This window comes from Phaenicophaeus curvirostris, chromosome 11 (assembly GCF_032191515.1).
Source record: "Phaenicophaeus curvirostris isolate KB17595 chromosome 11, BPBGC_Pcur_1.0, whole genome shotgun sequence".
Taxonomy (NCBI): domain Eukaryota; kingdom Metazoa; phylum Chordata; class Aves; order Cuculiformes; family Cuculidae; genus Phaenicophaeus; species Phaenicophaeus curvirostris.
This window is the reverse complement of record NC_091402.1, coordinates 10,697,181-10,717,268: the sequence shown is the minus strand read 5'-3', so window position 1 is coordinate 10,717,268 and position 20,088 is coordinate 10,697,181. Positions and strand designations below refer to the sequence as shown.

The window sequence follows — 20,088 nt, the reverse complement described above, 5'->3', positions numbered from 1 at the left end:
TAAAATGTTCTGTCCATCAGTTCCAATTCAGAGAAATACTAGTGTATATGACTGACTTTAATGATCTGAAGAGTCTCAGAGAAATCAGTTTAGCTATTTGTACGCTTAGCACTGAACATGTATTTATGTGACCTAGTGGTTCAGAATCTGACCTCTTATCTGACAAATTAAGTTCTGCGGTTCTGAAAACTGAAGATTATTTGAGAATGTGGTATCTGAATCAAATTGGATCTGTCTGAATCATCCCCATAAGTCGAGGGGTAGATGGAGGCTTATATTTTTTATATGTAATTGCTCCCCTTTTTTTCAGATATCTCATTAGTATTTTGTTGTGGATTTTGAAGAATGACTCGTTTCATTTGAAATTCAGCTTTAATATCTCATTGTGAAAACTTCATATATGCTGTAATACTTAATTCTCAGGAGTAAACCAATCTCTTACATTTACAAAAAATGGCTATTAGTGAATCAGATTAAATCCTATTTAGTATTTAGAATGAGGCAAATACTGTAAAAAAAAAATACAAAACTGTGAGTGGCTGTTTGACTTTAGAATAATTCTTTTAAGTCTTACTCTTACATTTTCTTGTCTACTTCGTTTTGAGAAATATAATCAAGTAGGTTTTGATCTGACTGCTAATGGAAAGGAGGTAGGGACCTGCATGTGTGAAAGAGCTTAAAAATAAAAGAGGAGGGGAAAAAGAAAAACCCCATAAGCACATGCATAGGAGCATTTAAAGCCACTGTCAGTGTTTAATATTGGAACCTGCAGCATCAAAGCATAGCATGGTCCACCTAAGCAGCAGTTGTCTCCACTAGGTGACAGCAACAGTAAATTGTTTTCCTTAACACATTTAGAAAAGATTTTAATCATTGATTATGTCACTGCATGACCCATTTTCTGGGAAACCAACTTGAGGCATCTTAAGAAGCTTGTACTTACCTTGCCTTCCCTGAAAGCTTGGCAGTTCAAAACATATTAAAGTGTACAGCCAAAAGAATACTACTCCTTTTGAAAGTAACAGTCTCAGATTGTTAACAAACAATATAACCCCAATAGGTTTTGTTGGCTGGAGCCCACTATTGTTCCAACTGCAGATACTGAAATGACACAGAACATGCAGTTCAAAATCACGCCTTGAGTTAAAAGAACAGAAAAATCTATTAAATATTTTTAGATTACAAACATGTTAAAGTAAATCAGCATTGCGTGTAGATATGAATATTCACTAAGACTAAATTTATCAAACAATCTATTGTGAAGTATTTGCTTATTCTTGGCAGTATCCTAAATCTAGAAATTTTCTGTTACCATCATTGGTTTCATTAGAGTTTGTCCTAATTGATCACCCATGTCCTAAGACATATGCTTTTGTTTGGCTGCATCTAATGAAGGGCCATCAACAGATAATGCAACTTCAGAAATACCATTTATTTGCCATTCTATTTTTTCCTTCCTTCTGTTTTTCTAATTTAGTCTCTGAACCATAAAGTGTGGAAACAACAAGGCTGCATTTGAGTTGCTTTTGCACCCAACATGTAATGACAGTCAATTACCTGAACTATTATTCCCTACTGTAGAATCAATCACTAATGCCAATTAATTTAAAGTCATGCTTTTTTAATGTATTTGAAGCACCCAGTCAACCTCCAGGGAATGTTGTGTGGAATGTCACTGACTCCAGAGTAATCCTCAGCTGGGAGGAAGTAAGAGCAATGGAGAATGAGTCCGAGGTGACTGGGTATAAGGTAAGTGAAAACAGACTAGAATAATATCTGAAAGCAGTCCATGGTTTGCTTTTTCTTGTCTATTTGCAGTAAGTTCAGAGGATGCATAATACCACACTTAAACCATTCCAGTACCATCTCCTTTATATAGATTTAAATTACATGCTAACAATGTTTCACAAACCATGGCCCTTTTACCATTAATGGTATGCTAAATGCCGCCTTCTCATGCAAACAAAGACAGGAGCTGCAGGCGTTGCTGCCAGCTCTTGCAATCCCACTTATACAAATGTATAACACTTCAATATTGTAACATGCATAACACTTATTCTAAAAGTATAATATTTATCCCAATGCATAACACAATCCAAGATTTAGCTGATAGGTATAGTTCCCACTGCTGGCCAGCTATATTTGTTAGTACCAGATATATCAAACTTACGTTCTTCAATTTTTTTTCTTCTTACCTATTCTGGGACATGCTCATTGTCTGATAGAAATTACATTGCTACATCTTCTCCAAATCTGATCAGTGCACAAACATACAGATATTTAAATATGTCATGTATCTTAAGTATGTTTAAGAGAGTAGCCAAGGATGTTCATGATGAGCTGCGTACAGCTGGATCCCACATCCTGCATAAAAGGTATACGTTGAAGATCTGACTATGCAGTGTTCTAGTTTGTATTGGCAGGAAATACATATTTAAAACTTATATAAGCCACTGAGTTTCATAGACAATAGCTGACCTGAAAACATAACATGTAGAGTTTTAAACTGCATACTCTGTCTGCCACAGCAATATCAGGTTCCTCTATGGTTAACAGACATTGCTAAGTACACAAATATAAGCTGAATTTTGATAATGCTGGTTAATTTTACTGAAGTAAAGCACTAAGGGGTCATTTGTATCCCAAAAGGCATGGGAAGTGGAGTTAACTGAAAGAGAAGAGCCAACAAATGACATTAAAAATGGTCACTGTAGAGGTGAGCCATACAGCGGTGTCCCTCCGAGAGCATTTTAGAGCAATGTACAGCATTAGGGAGCATGGCTCAAGGGTGGCAGCACATATGTAATTCCAGTGGTGTTGTGGTTTTTTCCCCTCTCATCATTATTTTTGTTCTAGGAGGGGCGAGGGGATTGCTAGTTTTTTTGCACTGGGGAACTCCCAAGCTTACATGCTTGTCAAATTTATGAAACTGCCAGGTGAATGCGCTGTATCCACATATTTTTTAAACTCTTCCAGGGCTTACCTCTCTATGCCTAGAGCCTTGCTGCTGGCACTAGGGACTCTTCAGGCTTGTCAAGCCTTCAGGACAGGAGAGAAGCTGATGTTGCTCTTAAATCCCTCCTCTTGCCTGATCATATTGAGCAGTGGGCTGTAACATTCAGACATAGCTGCCATTCTTTAAAACATAGAGCACCAAATGCAGTTGAGTTTCATGACAGAATAATCACTCAGCATTTGCAGAACATCTTCCAACATAGTGTGTAATGTTGATTACTTCTCTCCTTCCCAAACATCATATTGGCATAAGAAGCTGATGTACATCATGACAGATTCCAAATGGTGGGATAATTTATAGAACAATATATTATTAAGACACTCAGCAGAATGTATTATTCATTTGTTATCATTGTAGATTAAAGCTGGAATAAAGGAGCTTATTAATGTTACCTTCTTTCTATAAATGTAATTATGCCCTAGAATATTAACCAAAAATTAGATCTGTTCTCTCATCTCATTTTTTTAAGGCTGAAAACTTGTTTCTAAGAAACACAAAAATTGTGAGGCAGGTCCTAGTGGAAGAAGTGACGCACAACAGCTCTTTGCTTGTGTTGCAGGTTTTGTACAGGACCAGCAGTCAGACGAATATGAATGTTCTGAACACAGACAAGACAACAGCTGAACTCCTGCTCCAGTTTAATGAAGACTACGTCATAGAAGTAAAAACAACAAGTGATGGCGGAGATGGCACTAGCAGCGATCAGATCCTGATTCCCAGACTAGCTAGTAGGTTGAAGCTGAATCGCTGTGACTTTTTAATGTGCTTACGCAGGGTCCCCAGCCAATATCAGATTCTCCTTTATATCAGCTGGGATATAGAGAGACATGTTGCTGCCTTAGTGTACTGAGTCATTACTAAATTTGCAGTTGACACCCAGCAGTTGTCACAGCATGTATTTGCAGGAATTGAGTCCTTATTGATGGGGAGAAACAAAGAATTAATGCTTGTATGTTGTACGGTAACAAGGTAATAAAAAGAAAAGCAATTAACAGTCTTCATGCCCTTATGCATGACAGACTTCATTCTGTTAAACTGATGAGTTACCATGTAAATTGATATTAGAAGCATTAGAATTTTTTTTTACATTCCTCCTTTTTTTTTATTACTGTGACTGTAAAGACCATTCATACAGTGTCAGCATTTCGCAATACATTCCTATAGTTTAAAAATATTTAGTGTAAATTTTGATTGCTTGTCAGGAACAAAAATCTACAATTTTCCAATTTTTGTTTAGCATCTAGGAAGAGTAATAATCTGACAGCAGATACAGATGCTGTCACTTAATCCTGACCTTTTTCATTTGTCACAGGTATGGATGCAAGAGGTTCTGGTCCATCAGTCTTGAATATCTTCAGTGTATCCAGCTTCTTACCAACAATACTTCCCTTGACTCTTCATTCAGTGTTGTGATGATGTATTTTCATTTGCTGGGGAAAAAAATTGAATTGGTTACTTCTGAAAAGTGCTTTTTTAAAAAAAAACTGCAGTGGTTAATGCATGTTTTTCTTCTATCCTGACGTGTTTTTAAATTCTTTATATATCACTGTCAGTTGAAGTAAAAATATCGTGTAAAGTTTAGCAAATCCTTTAAAAAGGAATCTAAAATGCCTTAATACTTGAACCAAAGGAGTTTACATATTATATACTTCAGATACTATGTAAGAGAGAGGGAGAGCTTTGGCACTGTGACCAGAGTTGCGAAGCAGAGCTTAGGTCAGTGAGAAATTCCCGTTTTTGCAGTGACACTGAATTGCGTCGGGTATCTTCCAAGTTTTTCTTTTTTACCATGTAACATCATTCTACATATGAAAGGTTAAATCAGAGACATGGCGTTTCAGTCAAATGGGACCAAGCAGCTGTTCTTAAGGTAGTGTCATAATCCAGTAGGTTTGGATCAGTTTTGTTACTGCCCTTTTTACAAATTATTCTAAATTGAAGAAGAAATCAAAGTTGTGAGGTACAGAAAAGTCACAGAATGGGTGTTTGTTTTCCACAGTCCACATTGTGGTGTCTAAGATGCAGGGCTTCCACTACTACTCTTAAATTATTTCACAGCCGTGTTTCAAAGAAGGCTCTCTGTTGTAGCGCAGCATACGCCTGTGTACCTTTTCAAACACCTAACCTTCCTTTCCATGGATAGACTTCAAAGTTAATTCCCTTATATCCCCACATTATATTTCTTAACCAGGTTCTTTAGTCATAACTAAGTTCTCCCACCTTCAGGATCACTTTTTATTGCCCTTCACTAAACTCCTGTCACTGTTTCACTAATAAAAGTGCCCAGTTGTAAGCATTATTGAAATGCAGCTGCACCATGGCCTTATGAAAAGGGACTACTACCACCTCCCTACTTTGTGATGTAGTGCTTCCAAATACGCAGCCCCAAATTATATTCCTCTTTTGTCTACCGCACTGCAACTGTAAACATGCGTAACTCTCCTTCCTGCTGCTCTTGGACCAATTCAAAAATATTTCACCTTGTCTGGCACTCTAATGCACCCCATTACTGTATCACAATTCTGGTAAGTTTATGGCAATGGTATTGGTTATAATATAAAATTACACAAAGGCAGTTCAGACTTACTGTTATAGAGAACTGTATGCTTTCTTTCATTACAGTAAATTAAAGATACATTAAACATGGCTGCCCAGGGAGGGGGTTGAGTCACCTTCCCTGGAGGGGTTTAAGGGACGGGTGGACGAGGCGCTGAGGGACATGGGTTAGTGACTGATGGGAATGGTTGGACTCGATGATCCAGTGGGTCTCTTCCAACCTGGTTATTCTATGATTCTATGATTCTATGGTACATTTAACATTTAAAGTTGTGCATTTAGTCAAGTCACCCTTCTAGACACCTTTTAGAGAGCAGCCCACATACATGGTAGAGCAAGTACTCATGTGACGTAAAGCAGATCCTTTTAAAGACTTTTTTTTTTAAATCTCACAGTATTATTACAACATGCGGAAATTAAAAATGGAGAGAAACAGGAGTAATGAAATTATGGTAGCACTGTAGAAAAAATATCTAGATATGCATTCAAACAGCAAATTACCTTATTAGTATCACATCCAGAGGAAATTATGTGCTAACTGTTGAAGTAAGCAAGATCTGTATATACTGTACATATATAGTTATATATGGCTAGTTGCTTTTCAATGTGGCTAACCAGTGATGTTTTCAGACACTTGCAGATGGGGGGTGGGAGGGAGATGGAAAACCGGTGTTACAGGTAAGTATATAGTTATGTTTCATGCAACAGAGTGACTCTTTCTATTCTTGTTTCACAAAATTCTAGTCCATGTTCTTGTATTGCCATTTTCATGCGATTACATTGTATTGTTTAATTTCTAGTTATATATCTCCATGAGATATGTACCGAGTACTTTGTTTCATATTGAAAAGTTTGAAATTTATCCTTAAACTTGCAGTTGTGTGTGTATCCTATGGTTATCTATCTGTATGCATTTTTTTCTATTACTCTAATAAAATATTTATTACATTGACGGATACTAGAATATTTCAGGGTAGTATCGCTTGTCTATATTATGTATTTGTACACACAAGGACTTACTGCGTCTGAAAATCATTGTTTGTGTTCTTAATATTGTCCCTGTTCTTAATATTTCTTCTGACTGGCACTTCTTGACAGGATAAGAGTGGTTCCCCTCGCAGTAGCTTTACTGCTGAAGGACTCAAAATCCCAGCCCCTGCTTCTACAGAAAGCAGGGCAGGAGGGAGAATAGGACTAAGGATAATCATACATCCCAGACTTGCCTGGAAAGAGTCGGACATGCATGGGGTGAGGACCCAATGTTGTGCTCAAGCTTCTGAGCTTTACGTCCACTGGTTTGCAGCATGATGGACAAAAAGCCACCTCCCTTTCCCATCCAAGTAGGCTATTTTCTGTCCTCTGAAAGGAAAAAAAAAAAGTATTCATACTGAAGAAGAGTTAGTTCTTGATAACAATTTAGTTAGTATATCACCATTTAGCATTAAATTGCATGGCCTGCTCTCTCCTGCAAATTGCTTATTCCTTACATACTGCAATTTCCCATAAAGCCTGCAACTTTCTAGCACTAAAGCCTTCTCACTGCCAACACAAGCAAAACAGAACGATGTATTTTCAGCTTTTAAAGCCTGGCTTATACCTACATAATAGGGAGCTGATCCAGATGCTGCAATGAGGGTTAATAATAATCCCAATACATTTATAAGCATATACACAAGAGGCAAGACTGAAATAATTTTTCTTATGTAAATCAGGATTTCCATTTCCAGTGGTTGTACACGGACACCTGTCTTGCTCTATATTTCCCCCAATGTCCAGATTAATCTTCCTTAATTGACCTCTGCTTATTCCTCATCTCACATTAATTCAGTTAATGCTTATTTGCTGTAATAAAACTGACTTGATTCTCCAGGTAGAGTTGGAAAGAAGGTTGTTATTGGGAAAACATAGGGGGAGAAATGTAAAGAGGCAGTAAGAGATAAGGCGAGAGGTCTCTGAGCCAGCCTACCTCTTACAGGCTTTTCCAGAGCAGCTCCTGTCACTAACCAAGTCTAGCAATTCCTGGGGAGAAATAAAAAAAAAAAAAAGGAAAAAAATCAATGTAATGAAAATAAAATGTGAGTAACTTCACTGCTATGACTGAAACTGCGGATGGTGGGGAAGGTATTTTTGCTATTCTACTTGTACTTGCACCAACAATAGCCAGCACTTTATCCCTCACAATTGCTATTATTTGGAATCCAATAAGAGTAGTTGGCTTGAGTCATAGTTTTTAGGAAAACATTAATGGAAAGTGTATTTTTTTAACACCCTATCCAAAAATGTAGCTATATTCCTCCAGGCTGTTCAGAAATGCTGAAGGCTGCCGAAGAGCGAAGCCAAAATCTGAGTGGAAGCAGCGGAGAAGCAACGGGGAGGGGGGCTGGCAAATCCCTGGAGAGATAAGCCAGGCCTTTTTCTAGCTCCCTGTAGCATTTAAAGTGGGAGGTGCATGCTGCAGGGAGGGCAAGCAACCATAGTAGCATCACCATGGAGACTTCCAAGCGGGTTCTCTGGAAACTGTTGGCGCAAGACAGAACTTTCGGTGACTCGCTGGGGTATTTGGACAATGGGTCAAACTGTCATTGTGAAAAGGAGAAAGGATACAAGAGTCCTGCCACTAGCTGGATACACACACACCAAATAAAAAGGAATTTGATAACGGTTAAAAAGAAAACGTTGGCAACTCTTACCTCTTCCGGGAGCTGTGACCGCTTTCGCTGGTAGCCGGTACTGGAAGCAACAAGGAGGGCTGTGGTTTGGAGGGCTGGAGGCTGAGGGCTCTTTGTTGGGTTATTTTAGGCATGGATTTAAAGTTTTTCACCCCTCACCACTATTCCCCCAAGATTTGTCTTTCAAAGGGTTTCTTGTGCCACCTGATTAACATGGCACTGATTTATATGCTGGTATAATTAAAAGAAAAACACCCTTTTCCTTTGGACATTTTACTCTGTTGGATATATTGCAAACATACAGGATGCTCTATGAATACAAAATGAGTTTAAAACTACTGTCACTGTTGCCGTAAGAAACATTGGAGATCTCCATTTTCTACTTAATTTGCCTTTCACTCGTGGAATGCAGACGTGGGCAGTGCCTGTCAGGTTGTATATGTTATATCTTAATAACAGGCAATAAAGCAAGATGTCCTGCATGAGGGAGTGAATTAATCTGACAGCTTTCTGTCTGAAATAAATAACAATGAAATATTGTGAAAATAAAATGAGTTTGTAAACAGGCACTTGCTCTCTTAGGAAAAACAACCTCCTCGATTGTTTTATGCTAATGCTTTGAACTCCTGAAAAGCAATAAAAAAGGATATGTTTAGCAGCACTATAACTGAATGTATGTTATTGTTGTTTTATCAATCCTGCTTAATAAAAAGAGGCAGTGCTTTTCTTTAATTCTGATGCATACATTGTGCAAGCTGCCAAATGATTGGGGGGGGAATGGTACACTACTTAACTGTATCTCCAGCTGTCAGTTCTACCTTCTTAGAAGACAGTTTTCTGTGAAGAGTTTTTCACAGTTCATAGCTGCCTTGCTTGGGTCTCTCCACAGTGGGATGTACAGCCTATGAAGAAGGGAGAGACATCTGTCTTTTTTCAAGCTCAACACCAATTCCAACAGCCACAGCAAGCAGAGAGCAGAGCCTGCCTGCACCCTGCATGGGTGGAAGCTGTTTCTCAGAGGTGCAATATGTCTCGCCTTCAGTTTGGAAGTGTTTCCCAAGGTCAGCTGAGGATGTGGACATCTCGTTAGCCTCTGCGGAACAGGTCGCTACCACATCATCAAAAGTCCAGGAGATGCAGGTGCCTGACAGTCCTTCCAGGAGACAGCTTGGTCTCCTGCCTCTCACCAGGGAACTGCTCTGTTACCACACATTGCCTGTAAGGCCTGCAGCCAGTGCAGAGGGTGTGACCTGAGTAGCAGGTAGCGTCTCATCTTTGCCAGAGGAATACAGCTATCTCTAGGAGATATAAAACCACTTAGGTTGGCAAAGATCTTTAAGATCATAACACTGTCAAGTCCACCCCTAAACCGTGTCCCTTAAGTGCCATAGCTACACATATTTTAAGTACCTCCAGGGATAGTATCTCAACTGCTTCCTTGGGCAACCTGTTCCAGTGCCTGATAACCCTTTCAGTGAAGAAATTTTTCCTAATATCCATTCTAAATCTCCCCTGGTGCAACTCCTCGGAGCACATGTGTATGCCTGTGCGTAAGTGCGCGTTCCACAAATACAGATGGTTGGAAGTCTGTAATAACCTTAGGCCTTTAACCAGTTGCGAGTCTGTTTTCATGTTTTCCTCTTGCTGACTTTGGCTGTGTATTGCCAGTCCTCTGACTGTCCTGCCTCTCATTAGGTGCGTTAAAAAGTTCCCCTATCCAACAGTTTCATATTTAGGTAAACAGACACTGGCCTTTCCTTCCATGGGTCCTCCTCATCAGCTTTAACTGCCATATCATAGTGTATGCAATAGGACTTGTTGTTAATTCACATCATGCTCTTCATTTGCTTGGTTTTGAACTCTGTTTTGAGACTTTTCAGTTTGTGCATGACAGTATTAAAATTTCACAAGACATTCAAGTGCATCTTTCCTTTTTGGTTTTTTTTCCCATCTCTAAGGGTCAAGAAAGCTTGATATTGGTATTAAATTTCTTTTCTTGAGCTCCTTGCTGATCTTTTTGAGGTCAAGAAGTATCTTTGAAGGTCAGACTTTTTTGGTTTTTTTTAAATACACAAATATAGGGGACATGCCACTAACCTTATATAGCATCACTAAGGCACTTTCTTCCCAATGTACCTAGGATTATCTTCTTACCCTTTAAGAGCATAATTAGTCCTGAGAGATCTGTACCATGCCTGCTCGCTGTGCTGTGCTCTTCATTCCATCTTGGTGATTAATTCTCTTTGGGTGGAAGAACATCAAAGCACTGGCAAATACTGAAAAAGTAAGAATCAAAAGCATCCCGTTAGGAGCCAGTAGAAAGGATGCAACTATAAGATGTTCATTTATTCAGCCCATGATAACTTAAACTCAAAGCAACTCCTAGGACAGGAGGACATCACAGATGGAGTTCTCCATCAGAACAGGAGGAGAGTTTGCATGTCCTTGGTTGAGGGTGGAACCTAAAAGCAGCTACCAAACCATCTGGTATTAATAAAATTGCAAACATAAAAATGTTCCTTTGAATGAAAGGTAGCTGTGCTCCCTGCTCTCCCCAAGCGCTTAAAGCAGCATCCTCATGCTCTGGGACTCATGGGGCCTTGGTGGTCTCCCCCACCCTGCTGCAGAGCTACAGCACAATGAGGCAGGAACATCAAAGCACGCATAGGGCGTTTTTAGGCACTCTGAACTCACTGTTCTGCAGCGCTAAATAAAAGTGCAGATTGATTTTTTTTTGGTCACCTCCAAGGAAGTTGCTGCAAACACTCCCCTGGGACTTGGGCACCTAAATGAGCTCCCTGTGCTCATTAATTTAGAAGGAATATCGACAGGCAAGAAAGCTATTCATCAGGATTGCTCCCCCAATGATTTCATTTTAGGGGATCTTCCATTTTATGCTGGAACACAAGCAATGACCTGTTACATGAGCTAAAGGCATAAAAAGAAACGAGGCAGAGAAAATAAGGGAAAACCCTCTCTTTCATGCCCTTTATGATACAAATAAGAAATCATTTTCCCGACTGAGGACCTGTAAAGGAGTCTATCAAAAAGAACATGTGCTTAACAAGAATTTCTCTCACTAGCAATCCAAGAAGGGCCATGGTTAAAGCAGACAAATCATTTATTTTTTGTCACATGTCCTAACATTCCCACCAAACTGAGGCATTTTAAGTTACACTTGTCACAACACTAATTATCTATTTGAACAGCAGAGCTCTCAGCTGATTGAGTTCTTCAGCAGTGAGAGCAGATCATTTCATCAGCTGCATCTGATCATCATTACATTTTGAATATAGGATGTAAATAGACTATAACAACAGAAAATATGGATTTGGTACCTTTACAGCAGCTTCATATGAGACAGAGGGGAACTCTTCTGCAGCAGCCAAAAGCTTCTGCTCATGTACTGGAAAACAATGTATTGGGAGTTGGTGTTGCCTTGGAAACATGAAAAATAAAACAACATTAATTACCTATTTTCAAGCAACCAGGGTATTTAGTGCTGGGGGCCTGATCCAAGACTAATGAAACCCTTACCTCAGTTTCAGCAGACTGACTGATCGATCAGTGCTTCTAAACATGGAGAGGACCAAGGCAAAATAAAGCTCAGCCAAGTTGTGCTTGTTACCAGAAGGCTTCAGACAGACACTCAAAGCGGTTCTTTCTTACCTTCACATCATGACTGTTGATATTGTCAGCTCTTTATTTTTTGAAATATATGCCCTCTTTTTTCAAAAATGACCTTATAAATGTCCATGCAAACCCATATACGAGACCTATATAAATCCCACATACACATTTTCTCAAGAAAGAAATCATGCTAATAGCTCCAGTCATTGGCACAGAAGTATGATTTCAGCCAGATCTTCTGATATCATTTTTCTTCCCAAAACACTGCCAAATAACAAAGTATCTACTACTATATCTTTTGCATAATCATTTTTAACTGTTAATTAAAAGTTTTTTAACTACAGACTGATTGCTCCTTTTCCTCCCTTTAGTAGTGATGCTTTGGTTCCTATTATCTGTCTCTACGAAATAGCTGAAGACCAGAGTCAATGTCTCCATGTGGGAGTTTGAGGTTGTCTTAGAATTTTCTTTTGGAAAGACCATTCACTTCTCGTGTAGCACAGCCCAAAGCAGTCAGCTCAAACTCCAGGCATAAAACTATGGAAGGATAAAACCAAAATCTTCTTAATTTTCTCCAGGAATCCTTCTCATTTATGAACTATACAAAGTTTCTCTTTCATTTACAATGAATATTAATCTTTGTCTATCAATTTTACGGTCTTTTTGATTCATTCGTATTCACAAGTCTGACAACAATTGCTAAAGAACTTGATTATCTGGTTTCAGATTTGGGTGAGGTTTTAACACAGCAGTGCTTGACACCACTGAAAATATTTCATTAAATGCATGCTGGAACTAGGTGAGTAGTTCCTGTGTACCGCACACTCTGTTCAAAGACAGGCACACACTGACAAGCTGGAGAAACATCAGAGTCTGAGACTCCAGCATGTGCAGCCATGGTGCTAACACTGTGCAGAAAACGGAATGAGCCTGTGGCAGAGCCCAGACAAGCTCAGAGCACACAGGGGCTTTGACACTGAGAGGACCTTTCAGTGGTCCCCAGTTGCTTCTTTGGGATGTAGCAGGGGGCACAGTGAAGCCATATCAGCACACAGCTCACTGCAATGGTGTGATGGGCACACCTCATCCCCTCCAACCACACTGATCCTTTCTTGCCTCCATGGGCATGACCAGGCTCCAGCTTTACCTTCACAGTAGCAGGTACTAAAAAGGACACTGTTCAGCCACAAACCCAAAGCTGACCACTTAAAACCACGAGAATTACTCCTCTAGCTCCAGCCATACCTAACACTGCCATGTCCACCACAAAACCATGTCCCTGTAAGGCACTCTCCCCCATGACCCTTGACATTAACGTATATGAAATCCAAGATCCATTTCAGCGCTTGTAGACGAAGTGTGTCCACAGCGTTTCCTGCTGCCTCCTCCACTTAGGAGGACTGCGACTTCTTCTGGATCTCCCACTGTCTCCTCCCCACCTGAGGATGCCTCTCAACATACTTCTAAAGAAGCTTTATTAATATTTTCAGAAAAGTAATTCACCAAGAACATCCATTTGTTGAGAAAATCTATAACCGGGTTCAGACCTTTCCTTTTCCCCACTGACTGTGTTCAACAACCACACCTGAAAGGGGCCGTATCAGACACTTGTGATAGTCCCCCCCATTTTGTGTGTATGCACTAGGCAAAAGCCACAGATCCTGCACGGCAGCCACCCCACCTCTGGTCATACCTTGTCCTTCCATCACAGCCCCAGGGATGGGGCTTGGAGACCGTGCCCACAGCACAAGGATGGGGCACAGCCACCTCCCAGGCTGCTGGAAAAGCACCACTTTCATCCTCTAACACTATGTAAACATGACAAATGCTATTTTTACATTTGGTTCCAGCTATTTTAAGCAAAAATTTCCTTTAAAAGACATCAAGAGACAACCTTTTCGTTTACTTACCCATCCATTTCTGAATGAGCTGTTTATATGGGTAATTTAGAGTTTTCTTTTCTCTCTCCAGTTTTCCTCGGGAATAATGCCATTGGCAATCTCCATGAATCTCTTTTGACTCTTTCTGAAGGTTAAACTGACTACAAGGAAGCTGGATCAAAGGGAAAGAAAACATTATTCTAGAAGCACAGAAATATTTACATAAGACAAGATAAGCCAGAACTCCTAATTTCTACCATGTAGACACGCTTCTAAAAAGCATACAAAAATAGGCCATTTTTAGTTCAGCTGGGGAGGGAAGAAGAGATATTTTACAGCTCATTTAAGAGAAGAGAGACAGGCTGGAAATCAGCACAGTTTGTAATGCATCCAATTGAAAAGAACCAGAGTTTTCAGGGTCTCCTGCCTGAAGGAGAATATCTTGGAGCCATTTTGATGCACGAGAGAAAAATAGAACAAAGTATTCCACCACAGCCTGGGTCTGACACCTTCGAGGAGCAAAGCAAGGACCACAAGTTGCCGAGCAAAATAAACCAGATGTTCAAATGTCAAAGGACAAATCTGGCTGTTGATTGAAAAATGACTGCTAGAAACAATCGGATTTATGCAGGTAGCCGTGAGAAAGCAAGACAAGAGCTTTATTTCAACCTCCTCTTCTGAGCTACGCTCTCAGCTGTGACCACAAATTTTGCAGCAGTCTAGTAATAGGAATGATGGGAAATAATACAAATTAACATAGGATTGGTCATTGAAGAGCAATAATAAGAATGAGATAAGAGAGACATTTTTTTCCTCAAGAATTGGTCTCTTTTTGGTCTAGCAAATTCTGAATAATGGGAGGTTCAATAGAATTATCAATATTTATTCTAATGAGTTCATCATCTCTCCCCACCAATGCACTGGAACCAAACTCATAAATGTTTCTATATCAAACACCTACTTCTGCCTGCCTTCAGAGGAGCAGAGCTGTATATTCTGCATTTTACTAGCTGTCCTCTAGGAAGAAACAAGAAAGATCATACTTTAAATCAGATCCATCTGGTAAAGGCTTTCTCGAAACAACATGACTTGTGTCATGTTTTTGAGCTGTCAGGGGCTTCTCAGCAGAGGCCGTCTGTCCTGAATTACTGCTGCCTGTACCCAAGATTATCAATTAGTCCGTAATGATTGTTTATGCAGAAAAGGTGACTGAAGGGCCAGGAGGCTGATTGCTGAATATGAACATCATGGTACTGTCTAATAAAAGCCCAGGTATCAAGTGAGGGGAAGGATGTTGCTTCCCAGCACCTCCCTTTCCTTCAAGCAAATACAATACTGTCTTTCTTCTTAGAGTTCAAGTAAGAACCGAGATACTGCTGCTTGTGACTATTTTCCTACTTAACTGGAGCATTCAGGTTCCGTTCCCTCCAATGGCCTAAAGGGTTTTAAGACAATATGTCTGATTTTCTCAAAGCCTTGTGGATAAGATAGCCCCCTTACGCCCACCTGAACTCCCAGCTCCACATTTGGGATGAATGTCCAGCTTTAACAGGTACCAAGATTTCCAGACTTGTACTGATGTGCTAACTGGGCTCCATTACACACAGTCCATGACATGATCACAGCCACAGCTTCAAGACAGAATTGCCAGAAACCACACTTCCCAAATCTCAAAGGAGTTTCATATCCCAGGCAGGCTTGGATTTGGTTTTGCCCCCTCACTGGTCTTTGCAGTTTCAATTAATTTCCAACATGCCACATGCTCTATTCTCTGGTCACAGCACAGCTGAAGCACAGTCATACAAGTCCTACCGTTACTAAAGTAACTTCTGTCTCACTGCTCTTATCAGGGCAGCACAGGGCTGGGATCAGCTTGTAAAGGAAGAAATTGCTTACATAATTTATGATGTCTCTTGTTGTCGAAATAACCAGACAAGCTTAAAAAAAGAAGCAGACATCACGAGTGACAATACACTTAAAATGTTGAATTATATGGTACTGACAGAGAACGGGAAATACTTGAAATTTGAGGAGAATAAAAATGTAAGGTGTAGGAGAAACATCAAAGATTTTCTGTATTTCATCCATTAAGAATGCATCATATATTGTTGTAAAGATAGAAGATGATGATGTTCAAGCAGCTCAAGGAAGACATTTAAAGTGCCAAATAAACATTACAGAATCAAGTGGATTCCACAGGTGGCAAGTCATACCTGTAATGACCAGGGAAGGGACCTACGAGACAGCTCCTGTACATGGATGAGCTTCTTAGGCATTTTTCACTAGCGTTAAGAAAAAAACATTTGGGCATCTATTTCTCTATATATTCAGAACACCTAAGTAGTGTAAGCACGGTAAGTCATACACCAAGGAAACAGATGCACAAATGAACAGGCCAAAAGGCACCAGAACATTGCTGTTCACAGAGGAAAAATCTTCCTCTGCACACCTACAACAGGGCAGGACTCCTGGCTCCTGCCTTCAGGATCTATTCACAAATATATAAAGTATATACACAGAAAACTGAGGGAGTGGAGGGCTGTTTTCTAAACAGCAGCAGCAGAGATGCTGATTGTCAGGTTGCAGATGGACACCACACATTTTAGAAATCAAACTAAAAGTTGCTGGGTTAGGTTTGTTGTTTTCTTTCACCACATCAGTTGGATTCCTGTCTGTGGGAAACTTTTCCTCAGAGAGGCTGTTTTCATAAAAACAGCAGGCATGGAGCAGTAACACCGTGAAACGAGAGATCTTGAAAAGCAGCATCGTTCTGCAGGAAGCCCTGCATTTGCATGTTAAGCTACATCTATTCCCTGAATGCTCAGGCACATGAAAGCAACCACAGATTTTTAGTTAGCAGTAGATCTTTTAGCTTCAGACTGAATTTAAAGGTCATGCGTGTTTAGAGCTTTTTTTTTTTTTTTTTTGTGCTTAGTTGGTCCAGCATTACACAGTTCTCCTTAGGAAGGGAGGTGAGAAAAGCACTAGCTCAGCCATACCGTGCCGTTGGGGTCACAATCCCGTCTGTAGCAAACAGTGTCTGACATCAGCCCCCATTCCCAGTGACGGTGGCCCCGATGCACTGGAATGTTGCATGAGAGACACTTCTCTGATATCAGTGACCTTAACAAGAGCTTTTTAGCACTTGTCAGGGCTACGACAGCTGAATCTTTTTAGGCATGTAAATGCAGTGTGAGCAGAAAGCAAGTGAACAAAACCCTCTGTCCTTTTCACAAAACACAGCCCTGAGGGGAGTTCAAGACATTTAAACTAAATTTTAACCTCTCTCGTCTTCAGAAATCAAGCTTATTTTTGATCAGGCTGAAGTTTTCCTACCTGACATGGCAACTCTGCCCTTTGGCTTTACGCTGTGCAGCTGGAGGGGTGGGCATGGCTAGTGCCCACCATCTCCCTCCCACCACCGCCACCAGCCCCAGTCAGCCAGGGCTGCAGGGCAAGGATGCTCAGCTGTGCTTCTCACTCTTCATCATCCTCCCACAATATCCTGACAAATGGTTGATCTCCCCAGAATGCCATTCCCTCCCTTTTTTCAGCATTCAGGAACAGGTGAAGTGGGAGATAAAGAATAAAATTATGACCCTTGTCATAGTCTTCCAAATGAGTAGCATTGATGTGGCTGCATATTTGAATATTCAGGAAAGGGGCAGACTTACTCGCTGGATTTACTGACATAAACGTTGGTCTCAGCTATTGAATTCCTCGTGCTGATAAAGGTTGCAGAAAAATTATAGGCATGCAGAATGGATAAGAGATGAGGGCTTGCTTTCACCTGCCAATATTTAAAGGACTCAAATGATTTTCGGTTTGTCTAGCTTTGAGAGTAGATTGATATGGCTTATACTTAAGTATATGGCTGACACAGATGAGCAATTAAATGGCAATAGAAGCTAAGATCTTTGGATTCACCTGAAATGCATCATGAATCCAATAGAGAAGGACTCCTGAAGAGACTGATCAAACCCCAGAAAGAAGTGGATACCCTGCCAAGGGTTATTATTTCAGTTGTCCTGGACTGGTCATTTATTTATCTCATGCATACTGGCAAGACAGCACACAGTCCCATCTCCTCTGAGGTCGAGCATGACCTCTGAAGCCACAAGAGAGGGAGTAGATGGAGGTGGGGTTGTCTCTCACATCACACACACTCATCAGTGACACACACCCCAACGCTGAGAACACAGGCAAAACCCCATCAGAATTCCCAGCTCAACTGCACATAATGGGACTTCAAGAAAGACCTGTTTCAAGATGCCTTCCTTCCCCTCCCTCATCTTCTTCTCATGGTACCAAGAGACAGCTTTTCATATAACTGAGGAAAAGTGCCTAACCTCAGACAATATTATTTTAAAGATAAGCAAGCCTTGCTTGGAAATCCTAGATGTACTTGCTCAGCGCTTCACTGAAGGGTGAGTTCAGGTCTGACAGCAGCTACTCTCAGGGGTACGACCAGCGTTACGCAGGGGCAGTGGGTAGATACAGCTGGCATCACCAAATGAGCAGACTTGCTTAGCAAGGCAAAACATCCACCTGGGGCTTTGGAAGACTCAGGTTCTGGTCTCCTAGTTCCCTTGCATGAATGCATTTGTGCTTTGCTCTGTTGCCTCCACAGGCGCTGACGGTGCTGAGGCACCTGGTGTGCTGAGACCACTACTTATCCTGATGATGAACATGACAAAATTGCTTGGGTTTTGGGGTTTTTTTTAGCTGCTTGTTTGTAAGTCACTTGTCTTACACTTGGAGTAAGTTTTGTTACTTTCTGCCTGTAAACTTCCTACCGAAAGACATCTTCTTCCAGTATTGCGGTCCCCAGGGTATCTGCTAGTGATAATAGTGAGGTTTGCTTTGCCATTCAGTACCAGAGAGCCCCCCTAGCCCCAAAGCACGTTTAAAGATTCCATGTGTCTGCCTCCAGGAGTGCCGCATAGCACAGGACAACAGGTCACACACTGAGGGAGGCAGAAGAGGAAAAGAGATGCTCCTTTTCCCACTCACTCTCCCTTCAATAAATCCATACCTAGTTATCATGCTGGCTTATGGTATCTGATGCTCCTCTGTGCCCCTTTGTATTCGTCTCCTATCTCTCATCTGGCCCGTGGGCAAGTCAGAAATCTGTTACCATTCTGGGACTCAAATGTTACTAGCACATACCACTGAACTTCCCCAGTACTCTTCTCCTTTTCAACTATATCCTCTTTGTGCATGTGGCATTAAGATACCCAAGCTTTACTGCTGCATTTAAGGTGCAGAGCAGAAGTTACATAAAGCAGCAGCGTTCCTGCGTGTAAGGCAAAATTGATCTTATGTACAGGATGGAAACATTTGTAGCTCACAATGGCCACCTGAAATGGGGTTATATAAAAGTGCAGATAGTACCAAAAATTCCAAAATAGAGAAAAAATCTCTCTGACACACCTATAAAACAGAAATACTGTGTATTACTTTTAAATGTGTTATTTTACGAGGAATGTGGTCATACTCCATTTAAATGTGTAACTATCTCAGGATTTAGTGCATCCATTGAAAATTTTCATGGTCAAGATAAAAAAAAAAAATTAAAAAGCTCACCTTTAGTATGCTCATTTGGGGTCTGCTCAGGCTTTCAGAAACAAACAGCTCCATATCTTACAACAGGTTAACAGTGCGGTCAGGGAAGATTGCCTTTGGAAAGAAGAGTGAGAAAAAAACAGGTGAATCACTGCAGAGAATCAGTATTCAGGGAATACCAAGGAGCCACTGTCAATAAGGCTCAATACTGTATAACCAGCTAACAAAAGTTCACTAGGAATCATTAATCTATTACAGAAGCTTAAAAAAACCCCATAAACTGAACCAGTGATCTTATGCATAAGTCTGATACCACAAAATACTTGCATATTTTTTAATATTTTATGGCAATTTTGTATCATCAGTTTAAACCACCATTTATCATTTGGAATGCAAATACCAAAATACAACAGCCTTTAACAAATGACCCAGTAAGCATTAGGTTGAACGTAACTGTGTACATGTTGTCCTGCTGTTTAAAAGGCAGGGATCATCCAAACCTCAGCCAACATGCTCCAACCTAAACAAAAGGAGTTGTCCCACATAGACATTTATTGAGAGTGAAAATATTTCTGAAAATAGATAAAGAAACTGTGACCACATCCCTAAGCTATCTTCCCTATGTGTACCAGCATGTGTATGAATTTTAATGTTAGGCAGTACAAAATGTGTGTGATTACAAATGTTCTTATGCCAACAGTTTTCTCTGCACAGCCTTGTAATATGGGCGCAGCTTAGAAATATTTTGTGTATGAAAATGCAAAGCAAGCTC

The 20,088-nt window shown here is 40.4% G+C and overlaps 1 protein-coding gene and 1 long non-coding RNA gene across 4 annotated transcripts in view; one reads left to right on the top strand and one right to left on the bottom strand.

The window, feature by feature from the left end:
- CNTN3 (contactin 3) overlaps positions 1-7,452 on the top strand; it is a 57,362-nt gene extending 49,910 nt beyond the window's left edge. Inside the window, exons 17-19 of one of the 2 annotated variants that reach the window (XM_069866014.1) lie at positions 1,637-1,749; positions 3,576-3,744; positions 4,329-7,452. In XM_069866014.1, coding sequence (XP_069722115.1) covers positions 1,637-1,749; positions 3,576-3,744; positions 4,329-4,429 — 383 coding nt within the window. In that variant the 3' untranslated portion in view covers positions 4,430-7,452. Of the gene's footprint in view, positions 1-1,636; positions 1,750-3,575; positions 3,939-4,328 lie in introns of those variants that run through there. The other variant, XM_069866013.1, reaches the window with a different exon arrangement.
- Positions 7,453-9,427: 1,975 nt separating this feature from the next.
- Positions 9,428-19,433, bottom strand: LOC138725266 (uncharacterized). 2 transcript variants are annotated; one of them, XR_011338213.1, is made up of 4 exons: positions 19,338-19,433; positions 11,580-11,679; positions 10,396-10,517; positions 9,428-9,539 (listed from the first exon to the last, which is right to left on the bottom strand). It is a non-coding gene; the product is annotated as an uncharacterized lncRNA (long non-coding RNA). The 2 variants fall into 2 exon arrangements; XR_011338212.1 differs by lacking the exon at positions 19,338-19,433 and adding an exon at positions 13,782-13,917.
- Positions 19,434-20,088: the final 655 nt, after the last annotated feature.